Source organism: Chamaea fasciata, unplaced genomic scaffold (genome assembly GCF_029207755.1).
Source record: "Chamaea fasciata isolate MVZ Bird 193981 ecotype frontalis unplaced genomic scaffold, bChaFas1.0.hap1 SCAF_8, whole genome shotgun sequence".
In the NCBI taxonomy this organism is placed as follows: Eukaryota; Metazoa; Chordata; class Aves; order Passeriformes; family Sylviidae; genus Chamaea; species Chamaea fasciata.
The window spans coordinates 12186585-12210009 of record NW_027094093.1 but is presented as its reverse complement, the minus strand read 5'-3'; the positions used below and the strand labels follow the sequence as shown (position 1 = coordinate 12210009).

Here is a 23425-nt window from a genome sequence, read left to right as displayed (position 1 = left end):
GGATTGCTTCCCCATTGATACAGCAGTTGTGGTTCTCAAGCTGCTTTACACTGAAAGAAGTTCCCAAATAGGGAAGCTTGAAGCTCAATGCATGGCAACAACACTATTATACTTAGAGATTGCTCCTGTGTGTGTTTTTTTCCTCATGCTCACTATGAAGGGATTCTTCAGCAAAAGGTGAACTTTAGTGTAATACATGATTCTCACGACAACACTGAAACTTTGGCTCTGTAAGAAATAGATTCTAAGGAAATTAGGGTATGGGAAAGTCTTTAATGTATTCAATGTTCTCCAAAGTCAGGGTATGAATTCAGTTCACATTTTATAAAATTATGACTCTCCTCTTTTGTCTTACACTGTTCTTTGTAAGTACTGTGCCGGTGGTACTGTGCACCAGTTATACGGAGGGATTTTCTACTTTCTGCTGTGTGACTGAAGCCTTTTTTTTGGATGAAGGCAATTCCTCCCTTCCTCCTGCTAAAACACTGAGTCTTTTTTTTTTTTTTTTCTTTATGGCAAGTTGCTTTATTGCTGACAGATTCATGTGGACTTTGGAGGATTTGATAAACTTCAATTTGTAAGGCCAAAAAATGTTTGCATGAATGTTTGCTTTACTTTACTATATTTTTTTCCTTATTTTGTCATCATCTTTTTTTTTTTTTTTTTTTTTAATCTTTTAGAAAACAGGGCAGTACTTGAAGGCTTGACAAATGCATCCCAGGTTGAAAAATTTCTGCATTCCTTCTCCTCTTCCTCCTTTAGAAAACTGACTTCTTTAAAGAGGTAAAGTTGAATGTTGCGCCTTTTTTTTTTTTCCAGGCAGAGTGAACTAGAACTCAGCTTCTTCTGTAACATGCCCTATGATGTTTTAAATTAATTTTTTCTATCCATGTCTCACTCTGTCATGGTATCTATTTCGCTATATCAAAAAAGATGTCTTTGTAAACTTTTGTTTGCAGAGATCTAATTAGTTGTTCTGTTATTTTACAGAATTATTTTTCAGTGTTTCTGCTGAAATAAGTCACTCAAATGTTACTTGAATTTTAATTAATGTTATTTCTGAATTTGTTGTATTTTACAACATGCTTTAGAAATCTGAAGCAGTTTCTGACCCACAAGAGAGTTGGTATTCTCTTAATGACTTCCTGCCAAGGGCCATTGAAAAATTGATACCTTAACTTATAAATCGTGTTGGGAAGCTGTTTATCTTATTTCACTTCACTTTGCATTTAACAAATACTGATAGTTCTTAAATACAAATCTTTCAGAGCTCAAAACAAGTATGTTCTGAGAAGAGAACTGGTGATTCCAGTCACGTAGTCTGGCTATTAAATGGTCACTTATTGTAGGTCTTCCATGATGTAACTTGTATGTCAAACATGTAATTTTTGGTTGAACCTAAATAATTTTCAAAACACATCTGAAAGGCGATTGGCCTGAAGCACTGAATCCTTCTTTTTCCTCCTTCTCCATTTATGCACAGCATTTTAGACGAAGCAAAGAAAATAGGTGCATCATTGTTAAATAATGGGACTGATTGCCCAAAATACAGCCTTTTCTATTGTTTTGTATTATATAACTCTGCTGGAAAGATGTTAGCACCTTTTCATTGGGTAGGATTGTAAAAAACTGAATTTTCCTGCCGTAACTAATATTAAACTTCTTTTCTTTCTTTTCAAGGTAAGAGAGAAGAAAAAGAAGTAAGAAAATGCTGGGATCAGAACGAGGTGTTGTAGAAGAATGGCTGTCAGAATTCAAGGTGAACTGAGAGGATGAATGATAAACCATTGGCTCAATGCCACCAAACATAGTAGTGGGAGATTTTTAATATTAAATAATTAACATTTTAAATATCTATTACTTGATCTTTCAATTTCTTATAATGCATAAAGCATGCAAAGGTCTGTGTAATTGAGTTGGCTGGTACATATTATATAATGCATAATTCTAATAGTAATTTTTATTGTTCATTATTGTAGAGCAGAACACATCAAAAACAATGTGGTCTTTTAAACATATATTTTGTGTAGGTCAAACTGATAGAATTTAACTAACAGCTGGATAGTGCTGCCTGAATTTCCAGCTGAGAAACTTTTTAATTTAAAAACAATTAGTATATATTAATTTGGACTTCTAAAAAATTAAAGAAAAATACTTTATCCCTCCCCTCCCCCCATGATCTGCATAAAATAATGGTTTTGTCATGAAGAATCTGGAGTATTTTTAAGCTATTTTGCGTGTTGATAATTATGCTGAGTGAAATACAGGATAAGGCATCTACAAGAAAACAGGATTTTGTGCCTGATAAGAAATTAGTCAGTTATTTTAATTAAGGATTAGTAATTCCTCACATCACTGATGAGACTAAGTCATTATGTGCTGTCATTGGGAATTTGTTTAAGTTCCAAGGATGCAAAATCCACAAACATGGTTGCTTGGGGAAGACTCGAGGCTGTCCATGCTCATTCTGTACTCTCCACACCTCTTAAATAAGTTGAGTTGATTTGATAAACTCTTCAAAAAGAGCCTGTTATGTACAGGCTGTCAAGAAAGAGAGTCCTCATATCAAACTAGAGCAAATGATTTATGAAAGATGAATCTAGACTGCTTTTGGATTTAACCCTGAAAGTGGCTAAGTGCTCCCAAATGCTATTTGTATGGAGAAGGGCTTGTACTCAACAATTAGCTTACAAGTCTGAATATTTACTGAACTTCAGAACTTCTCTTTGATGTTGGGGTGAGACTTCATTCTTTTGTGGAGATCCTGGATACTTGGAAGCATTTATTTGTCAGGATAACCTTTTTTTTTTTTTTTTCCTTTAGGCATTACCTGAATCACAAATTTCCAGCTATGCAGCTACATTGCACCGAAAAAAACCACTGGTACCAGCTCTTTATAAGGTCATTCAAGACCCAAATAATGAGGTAGGAGATTTTAAAAACCTATTTTTATTCTCATTCCTGGATCTTTCACATCAACAACTAAAACTTAAGTAATGGAAAGGAAGACTGATTCTTTTTTCTAATGTAATGACACATGCATGTCATCCCTCTTTTTATCTCTTGTTTTTTGACAGTTACTTTAATGCCTTTCTAGTAAGACACAGTCTCATCTGCTTCCAGAAATACTGTTTATGCTGTCTGCTAGATTCTCCTCACTACATCCGACTGTTGTATTTTATTTGGCATGAGTTGGTTTTGGTGTTTTGGTTTGGGTGGGGGGTTTTTTTGTTGTGTTTTTTTTTTTTTTTGGGGGGGGGGGGGGGTTAGGTTTGGATTTATTTTAAAATTTGGGGGTTTTTTTGACTCCCAGAAACCACCTTTCAGTCATAACTGAGACAAAGTAGGCCTTACAGTGAAACTCAGAAAGACCAGTGTACTTCTTGTGTGGTGGCTTATTTCAGTGGAAGATGGAATCAATTTTTAAAATGCTATTAAGATAACAAGATATTCTTGTGCTTATACTAGTATGGCTTCTGTGTAACTTGGTTTACACTGCTGTAAACAAGAGCAGAACCGGGGCCCCAAAATATAAATAGACACAAAGAAAACTTAGCTTACCCTTGTACATAATTCATGTTGCAAGTGACGTTAAACTGAGCTTTCCAACCCATTGGATTCTGCGAGGAGCATTTCTGGGCAAGTGTGTGAAAAATAACTTCTAAATAAATTGTGCAAGCATACCATTCTCTGACATGTAAACTACTTCAGAGAAAATGCTTACAAATACTTGATGTATCATCTGTGACTTCTCATAGATTTATAAATCAAATGGGTAGTGTACACAGCAAGGAAGTTCTTTATTTTCCCAAGTACAGCTCAGCTGCTTTAGGAAGCTGAATGCTTGATTGAGCTTCAAGGAGATTGCATAATGCTCATGTAATTTATTAAAAAAAAAAAAAGGCTTCATAGCTGTCAACTTCATTTCAGTATTATAAATAACCTGCATAGTGACCTTTTTCTCTGTAGTGAAAAGCTGCTGTTATTCTCTCTTCAACCTGAAGCCACCACTGCTGCTGTCTATTTGTGTTTGTGTAGACTCCTGAAAATGTAAAAGCTTTTCATTGCTTTCAGAATAAGCATTTGATTTTTTTTTTTTTTTTTAAGAGCAAAGAACCAGGTTTGCAAAAAGGGTATCTTTTTAGGGTGATCTTATGTTATTGCTCACTGCTGCTTGTCGAATATTACTCTTTGGAACAGCTGTTGTTGTTTGGGCCTGATTCTGATACCAGAGATAAGCAATCCTAGGCACAAAGATGTCCAGCTTCAGGTTCTACTTGTTCAGGCAGGATGTATTTCCTTGTTGCACTTCTTCCAGCGTTATTTGCGTGTGAGGAATATAACCAAAGTGAATTCATTACTTTACATAATTCTGTAGTAATATTTTACCTCTGTCTGAGAGAGGTTTTAAAATATGCCTTATAGGGCATTATTTGTTAGAAGGGTAATTCATGGCTTCTGAAGAGTAAGCATATGTGGTAGACTATTATAAAAATATACTTTCTGGATTCTTCAACTAGATGGGCAAGTAATTCTTTAGTACAACTTAATCATAAAGTTGACTGATTTTTTTAAAACTTCTGGAAAGTGGCAAACTGTTTAGGGCAAACATGAATTTTTCTACAGTCACATCATTCTATCTTGATAAGACCAGGATTATTAATTTAACATGGAATAAGCATGCCTAGGTACCAGACAACTGCGGTGTTTCTCTCTTTTCACAGGCGTCTACCAGTTTGTGACCTATTAAATGAAGGCAGACATATAGATGAGTTAAATACAATTGTTACTACTTGCCTTTGAGGAAGTGCCCTGACTTTTTTAAATGTAAAGATGACTGGGGCAGAGATTTGCATAAAGCATAGAGAGTGATCTTGCTCATGAACAGCTAATTTAACTGAATAATATATTGATTTTTGTGAAGTATTTGAATTCAGAAGTAAAGTGCTTTTGAAGTACTGTTTTTCAGATAGTTTTATAATTTTAGGGTTGGTTTATGGCTGTAGATAAAATACTTTATGGATGTCAAGTTAATGCACTACTGAAATTCAAATACTGAGTTGTCATGTGGGGCTAATTAGGTTTAGCTCTGGGCAGCTGTGAAGCAGAGTGAGCTCACCTTTGCAATGCCAAGCAGTCCAGACCCAGTACTCTTCAAATAATAAATGGTTTCACCCAGTATGTTATAGTTAAGTTTAAAATAAGCACATTTTATTTTCTGCAATTGAATTCTTCAAAAAGGCAAGCATCTCCCATATTTGTCATGTATTTTATAAAGCATTATATTTAACTTCAAGATATGACTCTTACGATTTGGAAAACTTGTAAAATAAGCCAAAGGAAAGCTATTCATCATCGTCTTTAAAATGTGTGTGGTTTGCATCTCTGTGAGGTAGAAAATTAAGAGTGAAAATTAGATCATTGGCACTCTCTGCATATTTAAGCCAGTAAAAATGTCATTTGTTTTTTATGCTTATTGCTGCTTATGCTAATATGAAAACTCTTATAATTAAAACTATTTTGTTTGTTAGGAAAGAGAGGGGGTTATAAGAGATATTTTACTTTGGGTTTTTTTACTGACTTCTGTGCTATTCAATTTGCTATGGCTTTGGACTGAAAGTTCTTTGGAATTAAAAAATGAGTGGCAGTTCATGTATACACCCACTACTGATGACAGAAGCTCCATTTCCTCTGTTTATCCAGTGTCTTCTCAGTATGTGTATTCAGAGAATTACTTGGAGGAGGCTGGCTCTTTGGAAAGCCAGATAACTAGGATGCAAGGAAAACATTTGTTCTTTCTCAGAGTGTCAAGTTTTGTGTTTCCAGGTGGGAGACTATCATACCGTACTTTGATAGGAAAATCCTGGGTGTTTGTGCTTTTGCAAATATTGATGTTGTAGCATCTTTATGATGGCAGCTTTTCTTACAGCTCTGAACACACCTGACGTGCTATAGTGGCTGCAGGTTTTTACCTAAATAATTGCAGTTGTTAAACATTTTCCACAACAAATATGACAACTACAACTACTAAAAATAAGGAGAATTTGAATGCTTGCAGCTCCACTGACTGGATATTGCTTGTATCTTTCTAGGAGGCATGTCTCCCTAATCCTTACTTAAACAACTAATTGTATAAAATTTTCGTTTGAAAGTAGGTAGAATAAACTTAGTGACTGCTCTGGTTGTGTGTCATCTGACTTAGCTAAAATAAGTTTTTCTTTTCCGCTGCTTTTGATGGGACTTGGATTAGACTGGCTAATTTCAAATAGGAAACAGCTTTGGGCTGCTGTCATTTCTAATCTAATAGAAGTACTATTTATAGCATTGCCATTGTCTATATCTGGTTTCAGCTAATATTTTTAGCTTTTCTTGCACTTGCCATCTCCCTGCAGATATGCTTGTATGTTTTGTTTTCAGAGGTTTCTTTTTCTTCTTTCTGTTCTCTTCTTGATCATATTTTCTTTTAAAGAAAAATCTACAAATTTATTCAGTGTCATCCAAATTACTTAGTAACCACTTTTTAAATTTGAGCAACTGAAATGTGTTAGGCCTTTCCTAAAACAAGGATATAGTTCTGGAGATCTGAACATTTACTGTAGCAGTTGGTTTTAATAATTATTGTCACTTTTAGACAGATGTTTCTAATAAGTAAATATTAATTAAGAAAGGATATACTTATGCCTCTAACGTAAAGTGCTATACACGTATGAAATACTGGAATAAATATACTACCAGAAAGCTGTACAATTTCTTCCTTAAAATGATTGTAAGAGAAGCTTTACAGACTTCTAATTTCATTCAGATTCTGAGCCAAAACTTAAGTGGTCAGTTACTTTCTATCTGTCTTTCTATACATGCCTATAAATAGAGATGTGTGTGTTTAGATATGACTTGTAAAAATCCATTTGTTCTAAATGACTGGACTTCTTGCATTCTGTATCAACGTTGTCAATGTCATCTTTCTTTGCTCTCCTCGTAGAGTCTCTTTTTGATTCTGTTGTAAATGCTGGCTTCTAGCTTAGAGTAACAAGTCTGTCCATCAGAAGCCTTGTTACACAAGGTACTTATTCCAGAGCCTTGTTTTAAGAAGAGATTTCTCTGACAGCTGAGTTTTATTTTACGTAAATGTCACGTTATGGCTTACGTAATCAGTGGTTAAATATGGTGTGCTACATTGACCAGAATATTGTGTGTTGGAAATGAAACTGTTTCCTAGGTGATGCTCTCTTAATAGATAATTCTGTCAAATTTGTTTTATGTTTGTGATATACTAGTGTAAAATATCTAAATGTAAATATAAGTATGTGAAATTGTACATTCATAGAGCTTTATGGCACTGCACATTTATCAAGCATTCGGACTATTCACTTGCAGAAATATTGGTCCCTCTGCTGTTAGCAAGGGACTCCTAAGTTTTTAAGGAGGATGGATGGTTCACAATAAACCACAGAAATACATCTTTGTGCTGGGTAGCAAAAGTGTGCCTTTCAATTCTACAGGAAATTTGTGGTACTATGATCATGATGAATAGACAAATTAATGAAAAAAGAACGCATCAAAGTCCATGAAATATGCTGCTGGTGCTCCGAAAGTCCTAAGGTGCATGTGCCTGGGGGTGAAAGAGGGGTCATATATGCCTTATCTAATCTTTAGGTCCGTGTGTGTAAGAGAGCTGCATGAAGCATATACTGTTAAAAAGAAGACTTGAAATTCTGACCTCTATTTTCTGACTCTGTAGCTCTTCTATGCCAATATAGGTGCCTTAGGTTACAGGTATGGCTCTGTCTTTTTGGACAGTGAATCCCATAAGTATTTTCCTTATGTCAGATCATCTGATTTTGGTACAACACAATATTAGGTAGTGGTCACAAGCCTTAGAAAAATTTGTATTGGAAATTGAAATATTTTTTTCAATTTTTTTCCACAACTTTTGGTTTTAGTAATAAAAACTTAATTAGTCATGGGGAAGAATGAGACTGTTTAGTGTGGTTCATTCTGCTTTTTTTCCTGTTCCCTAACAGTTCCATTAATGCATCTTAGGTATTGGTTTAGTATTGTAGGCTCTTAAAATGGCAGGTTTACCTCGTGCTTTTATCACAATGACTTGATAGGAGCTTTTTTTTTCATTCTTGTACTGAAACCTGAAGTGCAACTCAAAATGAAAAGATCAGTTTGCATTGTAATGAACACGCTCAAGTATTGGTTTTGCAACTCAAAAGGTGTAGGTAAGAAATTAATTCATATTTCTGTCAATGGACTTGTCATTAGCAGCTGATCTTTAATCGTTGTACTTTTATAGACCTTACAACTGCACTTAAGTTTGACAGTGCGCACAGTTCAAACCACGTGTCTGTCACATGCCTTAAATTAGTACCTGTGCAGAAAATAAATCTTGTACTGACAGCCCTAGAGAAGAGTCTTCTCAAAGCACACATGGCTGTAGTGGCCACATGTCCAAATACTGCATACCAGGGCCCCTCAGGTCTGTCCTTATGGATCTCCTTAAACAGAATCCATATCCCAGTGTGATTCATTCACTTGCCATCAGGGAATGCAATTTTTACTGACTGCTGTATGATATGGCCCTTAGATTTGTTGTGTCACTCTCCCTTGTTAGAGAAGCCTTTTGGTAAATGATTAGGTTTTTTGCCTTTCCACAGCTCCTGGAGCCTGTTTGCCACCAGCTCTTTGAACTTTATCGGAGTTCTGAAGTTCGGCTGAAGAGATTCACGCTGCAGTTTTTGCCAGAGTTGATCTGGGTTTATCTGCGTCTCACTGCCAGCAGGGACAGGCAGAGTAATGGTTGCATTGAAGCATTGCTGCTTGGCATTTACAACCTGGTAAGTGAGATGAGTGGTAATGGCTGAGGAAAGCTTTGATCGAAGTTTTGCATCACTGACCGCTGGGAAGAAAGTAAATTATTGGAACAACGTATTTTAAATTAAAATACACTTAAAGGAAAGTGTGTTTAATATGGAAAAAAGCATAATGTAATGAAGATTTAGTAAAGATGTGTTTGCAAATTTTTTTTTTTTTAGTTTATAGTTAGCTTTTCTGGAAAAAAACATTTTCACTGAAAAGGATCATCTCATGGGCTTTCTCAAACTTTTATGTACTTCTGTTTGTAAGGAAATTAGGTAGCCCTCCTTAATGTTGCAAAATACGTCTTTTTAGGATTGTCAGGCTCATATGCTTAGTCAGTCTTGCTGTGTCACTTCCCCTGCCCTCCCATGTACTCTGAGCAAGTCCTTTTTAAGGCTAGTTTGAAGGTGAAGCCACTCTGCATGTGAGCACCCAGATACATGTATGTGTACATTTGAGTCAGGTCATTGTCTTGAGGGAACTGGGGTTTTAAGAATAAGTAAAAGTAACTGTAAACTATTAAATTTGGCTGTTGGGTAAAAGCAGTTTTTTACATCCTTACCCTAGCCTGGAAATGTTTACTTTTGTAATGTTACAAGGCTGTTTGATAAATTCAGCAATACTGCCACAAGAGACATTCTCTAGTGGGAATTTCTGTGGTATAGGACTTTAAAACATACTCTGCTGAAATACCACCCTTCTCTTTAATGTCGTCGTGAGCCCCTCCTTTCAATTGAGGGTTGTATTTCTGCATGTAAGACGCAGAATAGCTAAACTGTGATTCTTTAAAATGTATTCTAGTTACTTGTAGATCAGCTCTATCAACTGGAATATGTAGTTATTTTAGATTTATTCTGATAGAAAGAACTGCTGGAAACTCCTTGGAAACTGATTTTTTTTGTACTGTTTATTGGATTGAAGTAGCACATTTGTCTTTTCCCCCTTTTTTTATGAATGCTCTGCAGTTCAGTTGAAAGTCATGTAGGCGATTCATATTTTTTAAGGACAGTAATTTCTCCATTCTCTCCATATTCAGAAAGAGACCTCAGAATGGACAGTGGTTTCCACTATTTTTTATCTTTAATGAAGCTGATATTTTTCTGCACATATACTGAGAGTGAAGTTGTTTTCTGAATACTTAGAACATGAAAGGGATAAATAAATCTTCTGTGTTCTGACAAATTCTGTCAGCTATCCTCCTCTTATAATCCTTGAATCCTGCTACAAGTACTGAGCTACCTTGGGCTAAACTTTTACATAAACTGGAATGACTGGAGCTTATTGTTTGAAAATTTGCTGTACAAAGTGCAAAGGCAGGATTTTAAACTCCTTTTTGGTGTAGTCTTATGTAATTGCTCCTAGTATATTTTCTTTTAAAACTGCAGGGTTTGCTTATGTAGTAGCCTAGCAACTACAAAATCTGACCAATTTGAAAGCCTTTGAAGAAAACATTGTGTGTGATTCCTCCTGAGGAAACTTTGCCAGTCCCCTTGATTTCACCTTTTCTCTGTGGCACATTTATTATGAAATACTACCCATTGTCAGCAAGTGACTCATCAGCCCTTCTGTGTCAGTATCTTTAGTCTTAGTCATCAAGGATCCTGTGCTGGGGTTTCTTCAGTATTGCACACAAATTCTGCAGAGCCGTTTGTGATAGAGTTCTTTTCCCACTTAATAAATATGTATGTGGATATTGTTGGTATTCTGCAAATGCACAAAGTCCTTGGGGTGTTAATAGTCTTACTGGATCAGGACATCTAATTTATTTGTTAAATTCCTTCTAAGAGCTGAAAGTTATTCCAACTCCTATCTCCTTACTTCTGTTTGAGTTCTGGTTTTGTTTTTAATGCAGGAAATTGCTGACAAAGATGGAAACAACAAAGTTTTGTCTTTCACCATCCCTTCGTTATCAAAACCCTCAATATATCATGAGGTAAGAGAGCTGCTGTGGTAAATTAAAATTGGATCTGTTAGAGGAGTGGAAACTGGATCCATTTGATGCCGCAGGCCATTTTAGATGCTTCTTGTTGCAGTTAGTTCTCGATGTCTGTAGCTTGCGGTTAATATAATAGAATGCAATAGAATTTGTAAAAGAACAGGAATATAACTGTAAAAAATCTTTGCTGGCTGCCCATTTTTCATAGAGTTAGTTATGTTGTAGTTGCAACTATGTTTCTTTGCCTCTCACATGTTAGCATAAAAGTAGTCTTCCTTTTAACTCTTGGTTCAGTTAGAACTTGGAATTGTGTTTTTCTTTCACTACTGTTTCTGGACAAAAGGTCTGTGTGATCAGGACAAACTTACTGTACATATGTAAAAATCAAAGTTGAAAATTGCTCTCACCTACTGTATTACTTGTAAGTGTGTAAACTTTAAAACCATGAAACTAGGTAATCTTTTTAGATTTACTGTATTCTGGAGTAATCTTCATTTTTACAGATCACAAAGTAAGTGTGTCTTTTGCCTTAGGTAGTTGGGAGTTTCAGTGCTTTTGGGGAATGTTTACTTAAAATTTAACTTCTCCCCCTCCTTCCTTCCTTCCTTCTCCCATTGCCTACTTCTAGCCCTCTACCATTGGATCCATGGCTTTAACTGAAGGAGCATTAAGTCAGCATGATCTTATCAGGGTAGTTTACAGTGATCTTCATCCTCAGAGAGAAACCTTCACAGCACAGAACCGGTAGGTGGATGTATTCTATATATTAAAGGTCCTTCACTAGGGAGACAACACCGTAAACAAAACAAAAATATTTCATGATCAGTCCTTTCTCAGCATTAAGGTCTCAGAAATAAATCTAGAGAACAATCTTAGTTATCTTGAGGTATAATTTTCTTTTTCTTTGTTCCATCCTTGTGTGTTCTGCTAGTTAATTTTGACGAATAACTTCTCTGTCATTTCTGTGGCTGCAAAGAATATATTTGGTTTTATGGCTGTCTGTTCATTTTTTCCTGTAAGTGTAGCAAAGTCCAGCGTTGGATCAGGAGCTGTGACTTCTTTTTCTTCCTGAAAAAGGAAATGGAGCTGAGTGGATAGACAGAACCAGGAGTGAGGGAAATTGTCCTGCTGTTTAATGACTGCCAGCTTTACCTGTGTCTAAAGACAGCACTGGGAAAACGAATAAAATGATTTTGCATGCATTGCAGACCTTTCCACTTCTGTAACTGTCCAAATATTATTCCGTATCCTTTTTCCCTCATAGTTACTGCATATGCTTATGGCTTTCAAGATTTTCAGAATAATAAATTTAGGTATTTATGGTGAACCTTTGATAGCCTGTTACAAGTTAGTGAATTATAATGAAAGAGGATTAAAGGATTTGTGTGTTTACTTCCGACACTTCTTCCTGTGGGGTACTTTTTGAGACTGAACTGCAGATTTATTTCTTGTGTTGAATTTCAGTCAAATACTAAGAATATAAACAATGCCAGATTTTGCTCTTCTCTTTTCAGGTTTGAGGTGCTGAGCTTTCTTATGCTGTGCTACAATTCAGCTATTGTCTACATGCCTGCTTCTTCTTACCAGTCGCTTTGTACGATGGGTTCCAGGTGAGACACTTGCCTCTGAAGTAGTGTTCAGGGTCATCTAGACATTTCAATATTCATCCAGTAAAGAAAAGGGCTTTCTGATGGGGATGGATTGGTTCTTGGTATGCTTCCATCGTTTTCACTTGAGTTGTGGCTATGCTAAATTTGCCAAATATGTGTCATTTTCTTCCATCTGAAAATTAGATCTGTTCTTTGAGTAGAGAAGCAAGACATTTTACATGCAAGGGATTTCTGTTATTTTGGAGACAGTGCCACAGTTGCTATGTATCGGTGGCCATGTGTTGCTTCCATGAAGATTCAGATAGTAAACTGATGCAATAAGGATATAATAAATTGTCCTGGTTTTAATGCAGGCAGTATATGGGAAAGCAGACCCCTTTTTCAAGGGTCAGAAATATTTCTTACAAGGCAGCTGAGAGCAGTTCTCAAGACTATGGTGTGTGTGTTATCTGACTTCATGTGTAAGGTGACTGCGTGCTGTCATCGTACATTAGATGGGAGGTGGCATACTTCCCTGCTGTATCACTGAAATGTTTCCTTTAAAGAAAATTGGTTTCAGTGACTGAATTTTAGGGAGAGTCTCCTGGCTGGTAGTAGAGTACATCTTGCCACCCTTGTTCTTTAGAAGCTGGTTGTGATTTGAGGAAAACAGGTGGAGTAATTGGCTATGGGGGAGTTACACTGGACTATCATATCAAGGCACTGCTACAAAACTGCTCTAATGATTAGGAGTGCAACATAAGAATATTTTATGTTGTGTATTTGCATTAAAAAATGAAAATAACTAAAATCTCTGTGATATGAAGGCATTTGTAGTCTTTGTGGAGTTAATACTTCCTTGTAATGGTGTGTTTTTAGGCTGTGTGTGAGTGGATTTCCACGGCAGCATGAGAAGCGCTGGAAAGAGCACTGTGGTAGAGTGGTGTTAGACCCTGACTTCATGGTGCAGCTGCTCACAGGTGTCTATTATGCCATGTAAGTGGACTGGGTTTTCTTACTTAAAGAGAAGGATCTGCTTTTACATGAATTAAGATATAAATGCCACTCGTTTTATAACTGAAAAAAATAGTTAGACTCATAACACAAGTTTGTACTTGATTAGTGTATTTGCCATTACTTGCTTATTCAGCCAACAGGTAATTTGAAAATATTTTTGTCAGCGCTGAATTAGGTGATGAAGGGGCAGCAGTAGGTGCTCAAGAGAGTTAGGCTTCTGATTTCAGCTTTCTCCACCTTGCCATTACCACAGATACCTTCTGTTCCCAAGCATAATGAGCTTGGATGCCAAGATAAACTGATGAAATGCAGACCTCTTAAATGTCAGTAGCATCTGAAGTAGCAAAAATACGTTTCTGGTGCGAATTGAGTTCTGCTAAGTGGCATTAACATTTGCATATTGACCCCATTCTTTTAAAGTTTGTCCTGATTATGGCATCAGTTTTGTCTTGTTTGGAGAGAACATGCAACAGCTTTCTTGTTACACCAGCAAGGTAATAAAATACATTGTAGTGTTAAAAGAAGTGAATGTACACTGGGGTGTACATACAGTTGATGAATTTTCTACATAAGGTGCGAAGAACAAAGCTGGATTTGGGGAGAAAAAAGGACAAGTTTATTTTCATAAGATGTGGAAGATAAATATCTGTTTTTACTTTTTAGATATAATGGTCAGTGGGAGCTTGGCCAGGAGGTGTTGGAAGACATAATTTACAGAGCACAGCTTGAACTCTACTCCCAGCCCCTGCTGGTAAGAAACAATCCCTTGTAATTTATGGGCTTGGTTAAGAGGAGTATGGATGTGTTTCTGAAGTGGCCTGGTAATGAAAGCTTTTGTGTCCATTCACTGCACTATCAAATGCAAGTGATTTAACAGCTGGTGTTTGCAGCATAGCTATTTATACTTCACTTTTTCCACTGAGTATTAAGCCAGGGTGTTGGGATCTTCCAGGACTCAGTGAGACTGAAAGCTAGGGTTTTGCTAATATATTACAGTTGACTCAAAATGTTTGTTGTTCTGACATAAGCTACTGATGAGTGGTTCAAAGAAGCTTAACTGAATAGTTGTGTGTTGCCAGAAAGGTGTTTTCTTTGCTTCTAGACTTTCATCAGGGTTGAGAATAAACTGTGGGTTTTAACTGATAACGAAGTAGAAAAAGCAACAGCAGGATACAGACGAAAGTGAAAAGGAGCTGCAATCCCAGAGTCAATGCCAGATTTTGTTTGATAAAAGTCACAGAGGTCTTAATCTTTACCTTTTTTTGGAGGAGCAGCAATAAAATGAGGTAGTTCTGATTGAGGTGAGGATTTTTTTAGTTTTCACTGTATTTGTTGCTCCAGTCATGAAAAGAGAGAAGTGAAATGGGGAAAGTGGAGAAACTGGTCTGGAAGCAGGTGGATGTGATTCGGAAGGGTGAGAAGGTTGAAAGAGAGAAAGAGGAATTTTTTGTCAGATGTAAGAATAAGAATTAAAAGAAGGAGGAAAATTAAGGAGAATAAAGTGAATTAGATTGCTGTTTCAGCTTCTGCATCAGAATTGTGGGTAGAAGCCTTTAGTCCTCCTCTGAACTAATAGCAGTAAAATGTCATTGCTCTTTACATAACTGACGAAGGAGCAGATTGGCGAAAAATCTTTTTATGTGGCAATCTGAGATCACTCTTTTCTGGACTAAATTGCATAAAATTATTCTCCAAATGTATTAATATTGGCTGTAAAATTTATCTACAGGCTTTCTGACACTGCTGCATTTAAAATGCCTGCTATGCACTGAATTATTATAATAGTTGGTTCCTTTTGGAAATGACTCATCACTCCATTAGATTGAAAGTTTTAAATTAAATATTGAACCTGCTGAATTGGACCATCCTATCAAACTACTACATTTGAAACGTGTGTAGGAGGATCTGGAACTTGATGATATGACAATTTTTAGTTTTCATCATTAATTTTTAATCAATTTGTCCTTTGAGATTACTTCTGGTTGTAAGAATCTTCTAGAATGTCTTTGGTTTTTTCCCAAAGCTCCTATGGATTCTCCATCATGTTGTTTGGTGACATCATGACATCACCAATTTTTATCCCTTCCTGGTTGTCAGGATTTTCCTGCATATGCATGCAGGCCTATTGGGGGAGTTGCTTTTTTTTAATCCTCTCATCATTGCTTGCTTCCTGTCTTGTTTTACTAACATTTTTTAAAAGTAGCTTTAAGAAATTGTCCGTTTTATTTAAAAAATTAAGTGCAAGTCTTTGCCCTAATGCTATATATTCAAGCAATTTAACTTTTTCAAAGATTGGAGTCCTTTGGTCTACTTGCATTCTTCAGGAGATGTGTATAATTTGGCAGTGTAAATTCTGTACCTTAAACCTAAAGCTACTAGCACCAAATGAATATCAGATGGGATGCTTCACAGGTAAGTTTCTAAGCTCAGCTTCTGCCTAGGATTTCCTAAGAGCACCAAATTCTTTGAAGTCTAATATTCAGGCGAACCCCCCACCCCACCCCATTAGGATTATTTTTAGATGCTTGTATTCAAGTACCCATTTTTGTAATTATGGGAATACCAGCAGCCATCATTACAATGATAAACGTCATGATCCCTGTGTTTGTTTTTTGGAGAAACGTTGTTGACCATTTAGTAGATCCATGCTGTTACTTACATAGGGGTTTATTGCCTGTAGAAAAAAACACCTAAGCTTAAAAAAAACCTAAATGGAAAAACAGTATCAGAAAGCTATGACATACCTGTAATGTAGAAGTGTCACTAAGAATCTGTCACTCTTACCCAGAGACTGCAGTGGAAAGAGCAGGATGTAACAGAAGGGAAAAGCCTTTTCTGGTTAAAGAAAAGTATTTCTGTTAACAAATACTAGGTAGTGGTCAGGAAGCCTGAGAGCTTCTACAGAGACAAACTAATCACCAAGTGTCAGAATTAGTAGCACCTTGGACCTGGGGAGCAGACTGGTTCCAGTCAGTCTTTTCCTCTGAACAAGGAGTTCTGCATGTTTTCCAGACAGAAATCTCAGTCTTCAGAGCAGAGAGACACAGCCTTTCCAAGTCCAGTGCACAGGAACCATGGATCAGCAAGTCCCTATTGTGACAGCAGCTTTATCCAATATATTTTATTGATGCACTTACTGCTCTTATTGAACACTCTTTCCTTGGAGCTCCTTTCTGGTAGGCAAGAGTGGATGTCTGGCCTGAAACCAACCTTCCTTTGTCAGTGATAGCTGCAGACTTGGCTTGCCAAGTCTGAATTGTGCTGTGTGTTTGTTTTCCTGCCTTTCAGTGCTGGATTAGACATCGTGAGCAAGTGTTTTTGCATCCTGAAAGATCATGGTTTTGAGGGTGTTTTTGTCAGACAAGGACTGTGACTCATTCAGACTGGTTGTTTAGATTGTTTCAAAGGTTTACTGTTGCATTGATTTTTATCTCCATATGGTTTTCCTCAGTCCCCAGAAGTACAGTTTGTGCTGCTAGAAAGGGCCAGCTGTTAAAAGATTCAACAAGCAGAAATGCTCTGTCTTGATTCTGGTCGTGGTGCAGAAGTCTTTTGGTATGAATTTGTAGATTTTTTTTTTTTTTTTTTTTGGTATACTGGCAAGGGTATCTATTCAAGAGGTAGCAACTCCAGTGAGTAGAAGATTTTGGAAAATCAGGGTATGTTCATTTTATAGGTTGTGGTTTTGGGGGGATTTTGAAGCTTAAAGTGATACTTTGTGTGCATCAGCTTTTTTCTCTTGATACTGCACATGCCATAGAGAGCCAGTTTGCTTTTCTGGAGCTGGTACACAAATTCACTTTTGTTGGACAATTTACTTGTGAAGTAAGAAACATTACTGAAAGTTATTTTTGTCTTTTTTAAAGTAAACCTCTAATCCCAAAGGCATTTTATGGGAAACTTAAAGAAGCAATTAAAACATCAAAGCCAAAGAAGTCGCTTGTTCTCCTCAAAGCTGCAAAACATAACTTCTGACTTATAACAGGCTTTTACAATAAAAAAACTAGGTTTAATAAAGATGAGTATTATTATATATGAGTATTATAGTAACTTGATGCTCATTGCTTAGGTTGCAAATATTTTTTTTTCCTAAATAAATCTTGCAAGTACCTGCAGTCTAATCCCCTTGGTTAGGTTCTGTTGGGGTTGGTTTTAGGGAGGGGTGGGGAGTGGTATGGGGAACAGTGTGGTGGAAATCTGTCTCGTCCCACTGTGCACAAGGCCACTGGCTGTTTGCATTGACTTGAGGCTGTGACTTAGTTTTATTGACACTCTTGTCATAAAACATAAATGGTATTTGCCTTGTCATATTGCAGTCTCTTTTGGATGGAGACCTTCCTGTATGTGTTGTTAACATCTGTCACTACAGATGGCAAAGACAGAACAAAATAGGTTGCCTCAAAAAAATGGAGAAAATTAACTCTGGTTTTGAGAATAGGTTTGTGATGAGCTTTTCCAGGTCATCAACTTTGAGTCCTGGGCATGGCGTCATCCATCTTGAGGAGAATCTGGCATAATTACCAATTCTTGCTTGTTCCCCTTTCTGTATCCAGCAAGAGATCCAATATTGCCATTAGTGCAGTCAAGGACAGTAGTAGTACAGCATCTTTCTGTTGTCTTAGGTTGCAAATGCCATGAAGAATTCGCTGCCTTTTGATGCTCCTGATGCCTCACAAGAAGGCCAGAAGGTACTGAAAGTAGAAGTTACTCCAACAGTTCCAAGAATTTCTCGGAGTGCTATTACAACAGCTTCTATCCGTCGTCACCGCTGGAGGAGAGAAGGTGAGCTCTCTCTGCCAGGAGCACATATTACAGTGTAGTGTAATCATCATCATCACTGTAATCTGGCTTTTGAGTTTGAATGTTTACAGAATTTGGGCGGGGGGGGGGGGGGGTTTGTTTGTTTGTTTTTGGAAGTGATACTCCATAGTAGCATATAGTATTTTACATCTTCAGAGCACTGCATGAACATGAATATTTTGGGTGTTTGTTTTGATTTTGTGATAAAATGTGAGGTCGATGAGGAAATGGAGAAACTGGAAAATGTTTAATAAGACCTCTTTTTTCTCCATGTAACACAGTGTGAAATTGTAGGGATAAAGTGTGGCTTAGAATTTGAGTTCTTTGTTTAATCTGCACTAAAACTCAACTGCCTCCCATTATAAATAGCTCAGGGAATGAATGCTAACATCTAGATCTTAATAGGATTCCAGCTGCCTAAAGCTACTGATGGCAGTGGGAGAGGGAAAAACTGATCACACCTACCATCATATGACCCAGTTTTTTGGGGGGCTACAAAACAGGTTTGGATAGTTTAGAATTAGTCTTTCCTCAGTGAGTACTTATATCGTGTGGAAGTGTGCTTGACTGTATGAAGAAAAAAAAAGTAGTGATCTTTACCTTGATGTGATGACATCCTCAGTGTAGGTGTAGCAAAAAACTTGCTTTGAAATCACTTTGTCTACTTTTAAAGCTTTGTTGCTTCATGTATAAAACATTAGTTTAAAAAAGCTGCATAAATCAATGAAGGTAAAAAGGAGAATAACATAAGGATCGACTGATAGTAAAAAGTCTGAAAACAGGAATTGCATATTTTCCTGTGGTACATTTCTTTCCCCTTTTATTTTTATTCTTCTTGATCGCATCTGAAAGGATTTGATGACCTCTGGTCATCAGCTGAATCAGGATATCCAGGACAACAAGTAGCTGTCTCCTGTTTTCAGGACTCTGCGTCATGTTTGTCTCCACTGTAGTTGCCATTATATTCGTTTGCTGGTCTCTGGTCTACAGTACAGCCCGCCTGTCCCTTTCTGTGGATGTTCTCACCACTTTAACTAAGCATGGGTAGTGTTTTGTGTTTGTTCCGTGTCTGCATAAACTTTCTATTTTCCCTGCCTGGGTTGGAATGCCAAGAAAGGAATAGAAAAGCACTAAAATGTTATGTGTTGAATCCCAGATGGCTTTGACTTCTCAATCGAGGCTGACTCAAGCATTCCTGGCTCACCGATCCAACACGGCTCCACAGACCTAGGGATCAAACGTGAGCAAGAGGGGGAGGTGCTGATGCGCAGGACCCCTGAGCATGGCTTCCCGGAGCCCACCTTGGCAGCAGCCACAACAGAGGGTAGGACAGAGATGAGGAGGCAGAAGTCAGTGAGGCAGTTGCTGGAGGAGGATCCTGGCTCCCTATCCCCAAGCAGAACTTCTTTCCATTCTAGTGTGTGTTTCCGCTATCCCAGGGTGTATTAGCTTTCTTTGCAATACACACATCCCCTATATACCTAACATCAGGTCAGGAACTACCTTTTGTTATCATGTGGGCTGGCCTGGGGCTTGCATCTGTGTGGTGAAACACTGCTTGGCATGGCACAAAAAAAAAAAAAAAAAAAAGACAGGGGTAATATCCAAGAGCTTTGGGATTGCTTGGAAACTTTCTATTACTGAGCATGTTTAATCTGATATTAAGAAGAAAAAATATGCACCGGGTGAACATGAATCTAGTCCTGAAAAGTAGACAGTACGGAGTATAAATGGATTTGGCTCCATTTTAGTTAAAATAGTGTCTTGTTAGTCTGCAGTTTTTAAACTTTCAAGAATGAAGTTTCCTGTTGCCATTAAAAGTCAAGCCCATCTAAAACAGGTATACAATTCCTGGTGTTTTATTTGTCAGTCATCCTTTAATTGAAAATTCATATATGTACAATTCATTTAGAGCTGGCTGCTCTACAAGCACCAAAAAAGTGCTTTGTGTTTTCAGGAAGAAATGAGGTTGTCATGTTTCTAAAAACTTTAGAAACAATTACTGCTTTCTTTCTCAGTTGTGCTGTCCACACAAATGCTGTAGGGCTTCAGAGGTCTGCTTGGCAGCCAAGAATAGCAGATAGAGTAGGTGGTAGAATTTTATTTTACGTAAGTTCATCTACTTTTGAGTAAAGATGAAAGACATAGTTTCAAGTACTGAACTTGAATCATGATTTCTCCTCAAGAGGAGAATTAATTTTTTACAGATTTAGCTGAACATATTTTCAAGTACTCTCCTATCTTTTCTATGTGAACATTGCTTTGGTATTTCCAGCCTCTATAAGGATAATAGCTGATCATAAATGACATTTATTTGCACATTGAGATACGAGATACATTTGTTCTTCAGATTTGTTCTTCAGGAAACAATCTGGAGAATTTGGATACTTAAATGTAGTGTTATCACAGAAGCATTACACACTTAAACAAAGTTACTGTCAAACACTAATTAAGATCTCACGCTTCTGTAGAAGAGAGTGACAATAAAACTTCGTGCAGGTTTCTAATCTACTTGGTGCATTATGAATTTGAGCATGCTCAGTAAATGATCCTGTCTTCTCTTGAATTCACTTTTCACTTGATCTTACTCGTTTTATAACTCTTTGCATGTGCATGACCTGAAGGATATAGAGAAGTCCTGAGCTGCAGAGAATCTTCTGGGACAGACAGGATGTGGGAAGAGAAGCTGATAAAGATGATCCATTTTAGTCTTGTTCGAAGCCATTGATATAATTTGGCATATTATTGGATAAGGCATCATTCCACATTCTCTGCTTCAATACAAATGGATTGAATACCATTTACTTCTGCAACATCAGCAGTGTATAATTGCATTCTTGATCAAACTGAGTTCTCTAGCTGGTAGCATCTGGGAGAAGGCCAAGGAAAGGAGTTTGGCTTGATTATCAACATAAAATTCTGGGTGTGTATCCAAGGGTCCTGTTTGTTTTCTGACGCTGATTTCACAGAAAGCTTCAGCCAGAAAATTCCTTCTCATAAATACCAGTTTGATATCAAATAGCACGAGGAGAGACTGATTACTTCTAGTGACTTTTCAATCTGCAGGATTGAAGGATAAACATGCTAAAAGTAATTTTAAAAAGATGTATAAAACCCCTTCTTCAGATCAGTGTTTTGACCCCTTAAGTAGAAAAAGATAAGACTTCAAGAATGACTCAGTAATGCAGTACAAGGTATTCTGCTTCTGGGTGGTTGCAGCTGTGATTATGTGCACTGTTTTGGGTCAGTGGAGAACACTGAGTCTGTATCTAAAGTCCTTGGTGTGTATATGCACAAATAAATTATTTGAGGACAGATTTCTTCTGATAAGGAACAGTGAGAGTCCTGAATACACACTGTAGTGCAATGGATATGATTTCTATTGGGTTGCACTGTCTCTTTCTCTTTTTGGCCTTAAAATAAAGGGTATTTGGAAGGGAGTAGATTTTTAGTTTTTGTTTCCTTTTGAAATTTCTTATTGGTCTATTGGAACATAAAAGCGAAAACAAACAAACAAAAAAGAGAAAACTTTATTGTTAGATCATCCTGTTTTCCTTCCCAGAGTATGTAAGGACTCAAACAGTTCTGAGGGCAGTTTTTAGAGGAAAAATAAGATGTATTAGGAAAAGGATGTGTTTGCAGAATTATTTTAATCCCATTGGGAACTTCTGTAGGTATGTAGTTCTGACTAGACAGAAACTCTCTTGCATGTTATCTTCTCTATCTTCTTCATTTTTGAGCACCGCTGAGCAGCTTGGGCCTCTGTATAGTTGCAGCATCCAAAAGCTTGCAACAACCCCTCTCAGTCTTATCTTCAAATCCCATGCATAAAATGCGACTTTTTCAGTGTAATTACTCTGTTTCACTGTCCCTGAATAGGACGTGCTTTAGCCTCCTGTTACTCAGTAATGTTTTAACATAAACTTCAAAAACTACTGATCTTCTTGTAATAGTAAAAAACTTCACAGTGTTGTCTGGAGATACCTTTTTACAAGCTCCACATTTCTCTATTGAATAAGAAGGGCTTGAGAGGGGGCTTCAGCTGCTTCTCTTGCTGCTTGTAGCTGAACACGCTTTCATCCAGCTTTGCATGGTTTTATAAAGAAACATAAATGTTGGTTAATTGAAAAAGTGGTCTTGCATTTGGTATGGTCCAGTAATGTCTGATTTTTATCAGTACCTTTGACTGTGTGTGGGAAGGTTGAAGGGGGGAATGTCAGTGTGGATTGCGGATAAAATATATCACTGTAATATACCTGTAAGGGAAGACAGGTATGTGTCAAGGAGAAGAGGAAGGCCTACTTTGACCGAACAGGGTAGTCAGGAAGTGGGGAAAGTACATGCATTTTAAATATGGTTATAGGAAGTTAAAGAAAGTAATGCCCTCTTCAATAATTGCTGAGAACCTAAGCACCTCCTTTTTCTAAGGCAAAAGGCTTAACCAAGGAAGACTGCAGTAACATGAACTATATAATTCTTCTGCTTCTGGGAGGCTAATGAGTCAAATATAACTATTGAGAACTACAGAATCATCTCTCACTGCATTGTTTTGAGAGAGGCTGAGAGTGCTCTGATTTGGAGATACCTAAATATCTTTAGTAAGCTGATACACAGTAATGGTAATTCCAAGACAAAGTTTCCTGAAAAGAAGTAGTAAATGTACAGCAGAGTAAGGAAACCTCATTATAAAGTTTTGGATTTGCATTACACCTCAGAAATGTGAAATTGGATCAGGCTGTATTCCTGCTACACAGAGGTGGCAACAACACCAAAAGCTTTCAGTCTGTTCCGTTTGCCATGATATAAAATGTTCTTTAGCTAACACTCAGCATGAGAGGATGAGCTTCCACTCAAATGTTGGACTCTCTCAGATACTTGCCACCATGTTTTTCCCATTCCACAAAAAAGATTTAAACATGTTTACTTGGCGCAGGCTGGATTGAACAATCTTAACAGTAGAGCACCACAGCAGCTTTAGCTGGGCTGGATCTGCATTTCTTCCAAATAATCAGATTCTACAGCTTTTACAGAGAAAAGCAAAATTCTTATAGCCTGAGCGACTCCTTTTTTGCTGACATGGTGAAAATTTATGCCTTTTTCTCATTGAAATGAGATACATGGAGCAAAAACTATAGCTCCGTTTTCAGTTTTGAAATTAAATGCTGCTCAATCTTCTCCTAAAACAGTAACTTCTTCTGAGAACTTGGAGCTTAGAAAAAGA

The 23425-nt window shown here is 37.1% G+C and overlaps 1 protein-coding gene across 2 annotated transcripts in view; it reads left to right on the top strand.

Annotated features, from left to right (window-relative positions):
• LOC136293201 (hyccin 2) overlaps window positions 1–23425 on the top strand; it is a 68391-nt gene that overhangs the window by 18224 nt on the left and 26742 nt on the right. For both annotated transcript variants that reach the window (XM_066189671.1, XM_066189670.1), the window contains exons 3-12: window positions 681–783; window positions 1681–1759; window positions 2824–2925; window positions 8661–8840; window positions 10715–10795; window positions 11427–11542; window positions 12313–12408; window positions 13267–13383; window positions 14068–14155; window positions 18027–18186. In XM_066189671.1, coding sequence (XP_066045768.1) covers window positions 1709–1759; window positions 2824–2925; window positions 8661–8840; window positions 10715–10795; window positions 11427–11542; window positions 12313–12408; window positions 13267–13383; window positions 14068–14155; window positions 18027–18186 — 991 coding nt within the window. In that variant the 5' untranslated portion in view covers window positions 681–783; window positions 1681–1708. The remainder of the gene's footprint in view (window positions 1–680; window positions 784–1680; window positions 1760–2823; window positions 2926–8660; window positions 8841–10714; window positions 10796–11426; window positions 11543–12312; window positions 12409–13266; window positions 13384–14067; window positions 14156–18026; window positions 18187–23425) is intronic.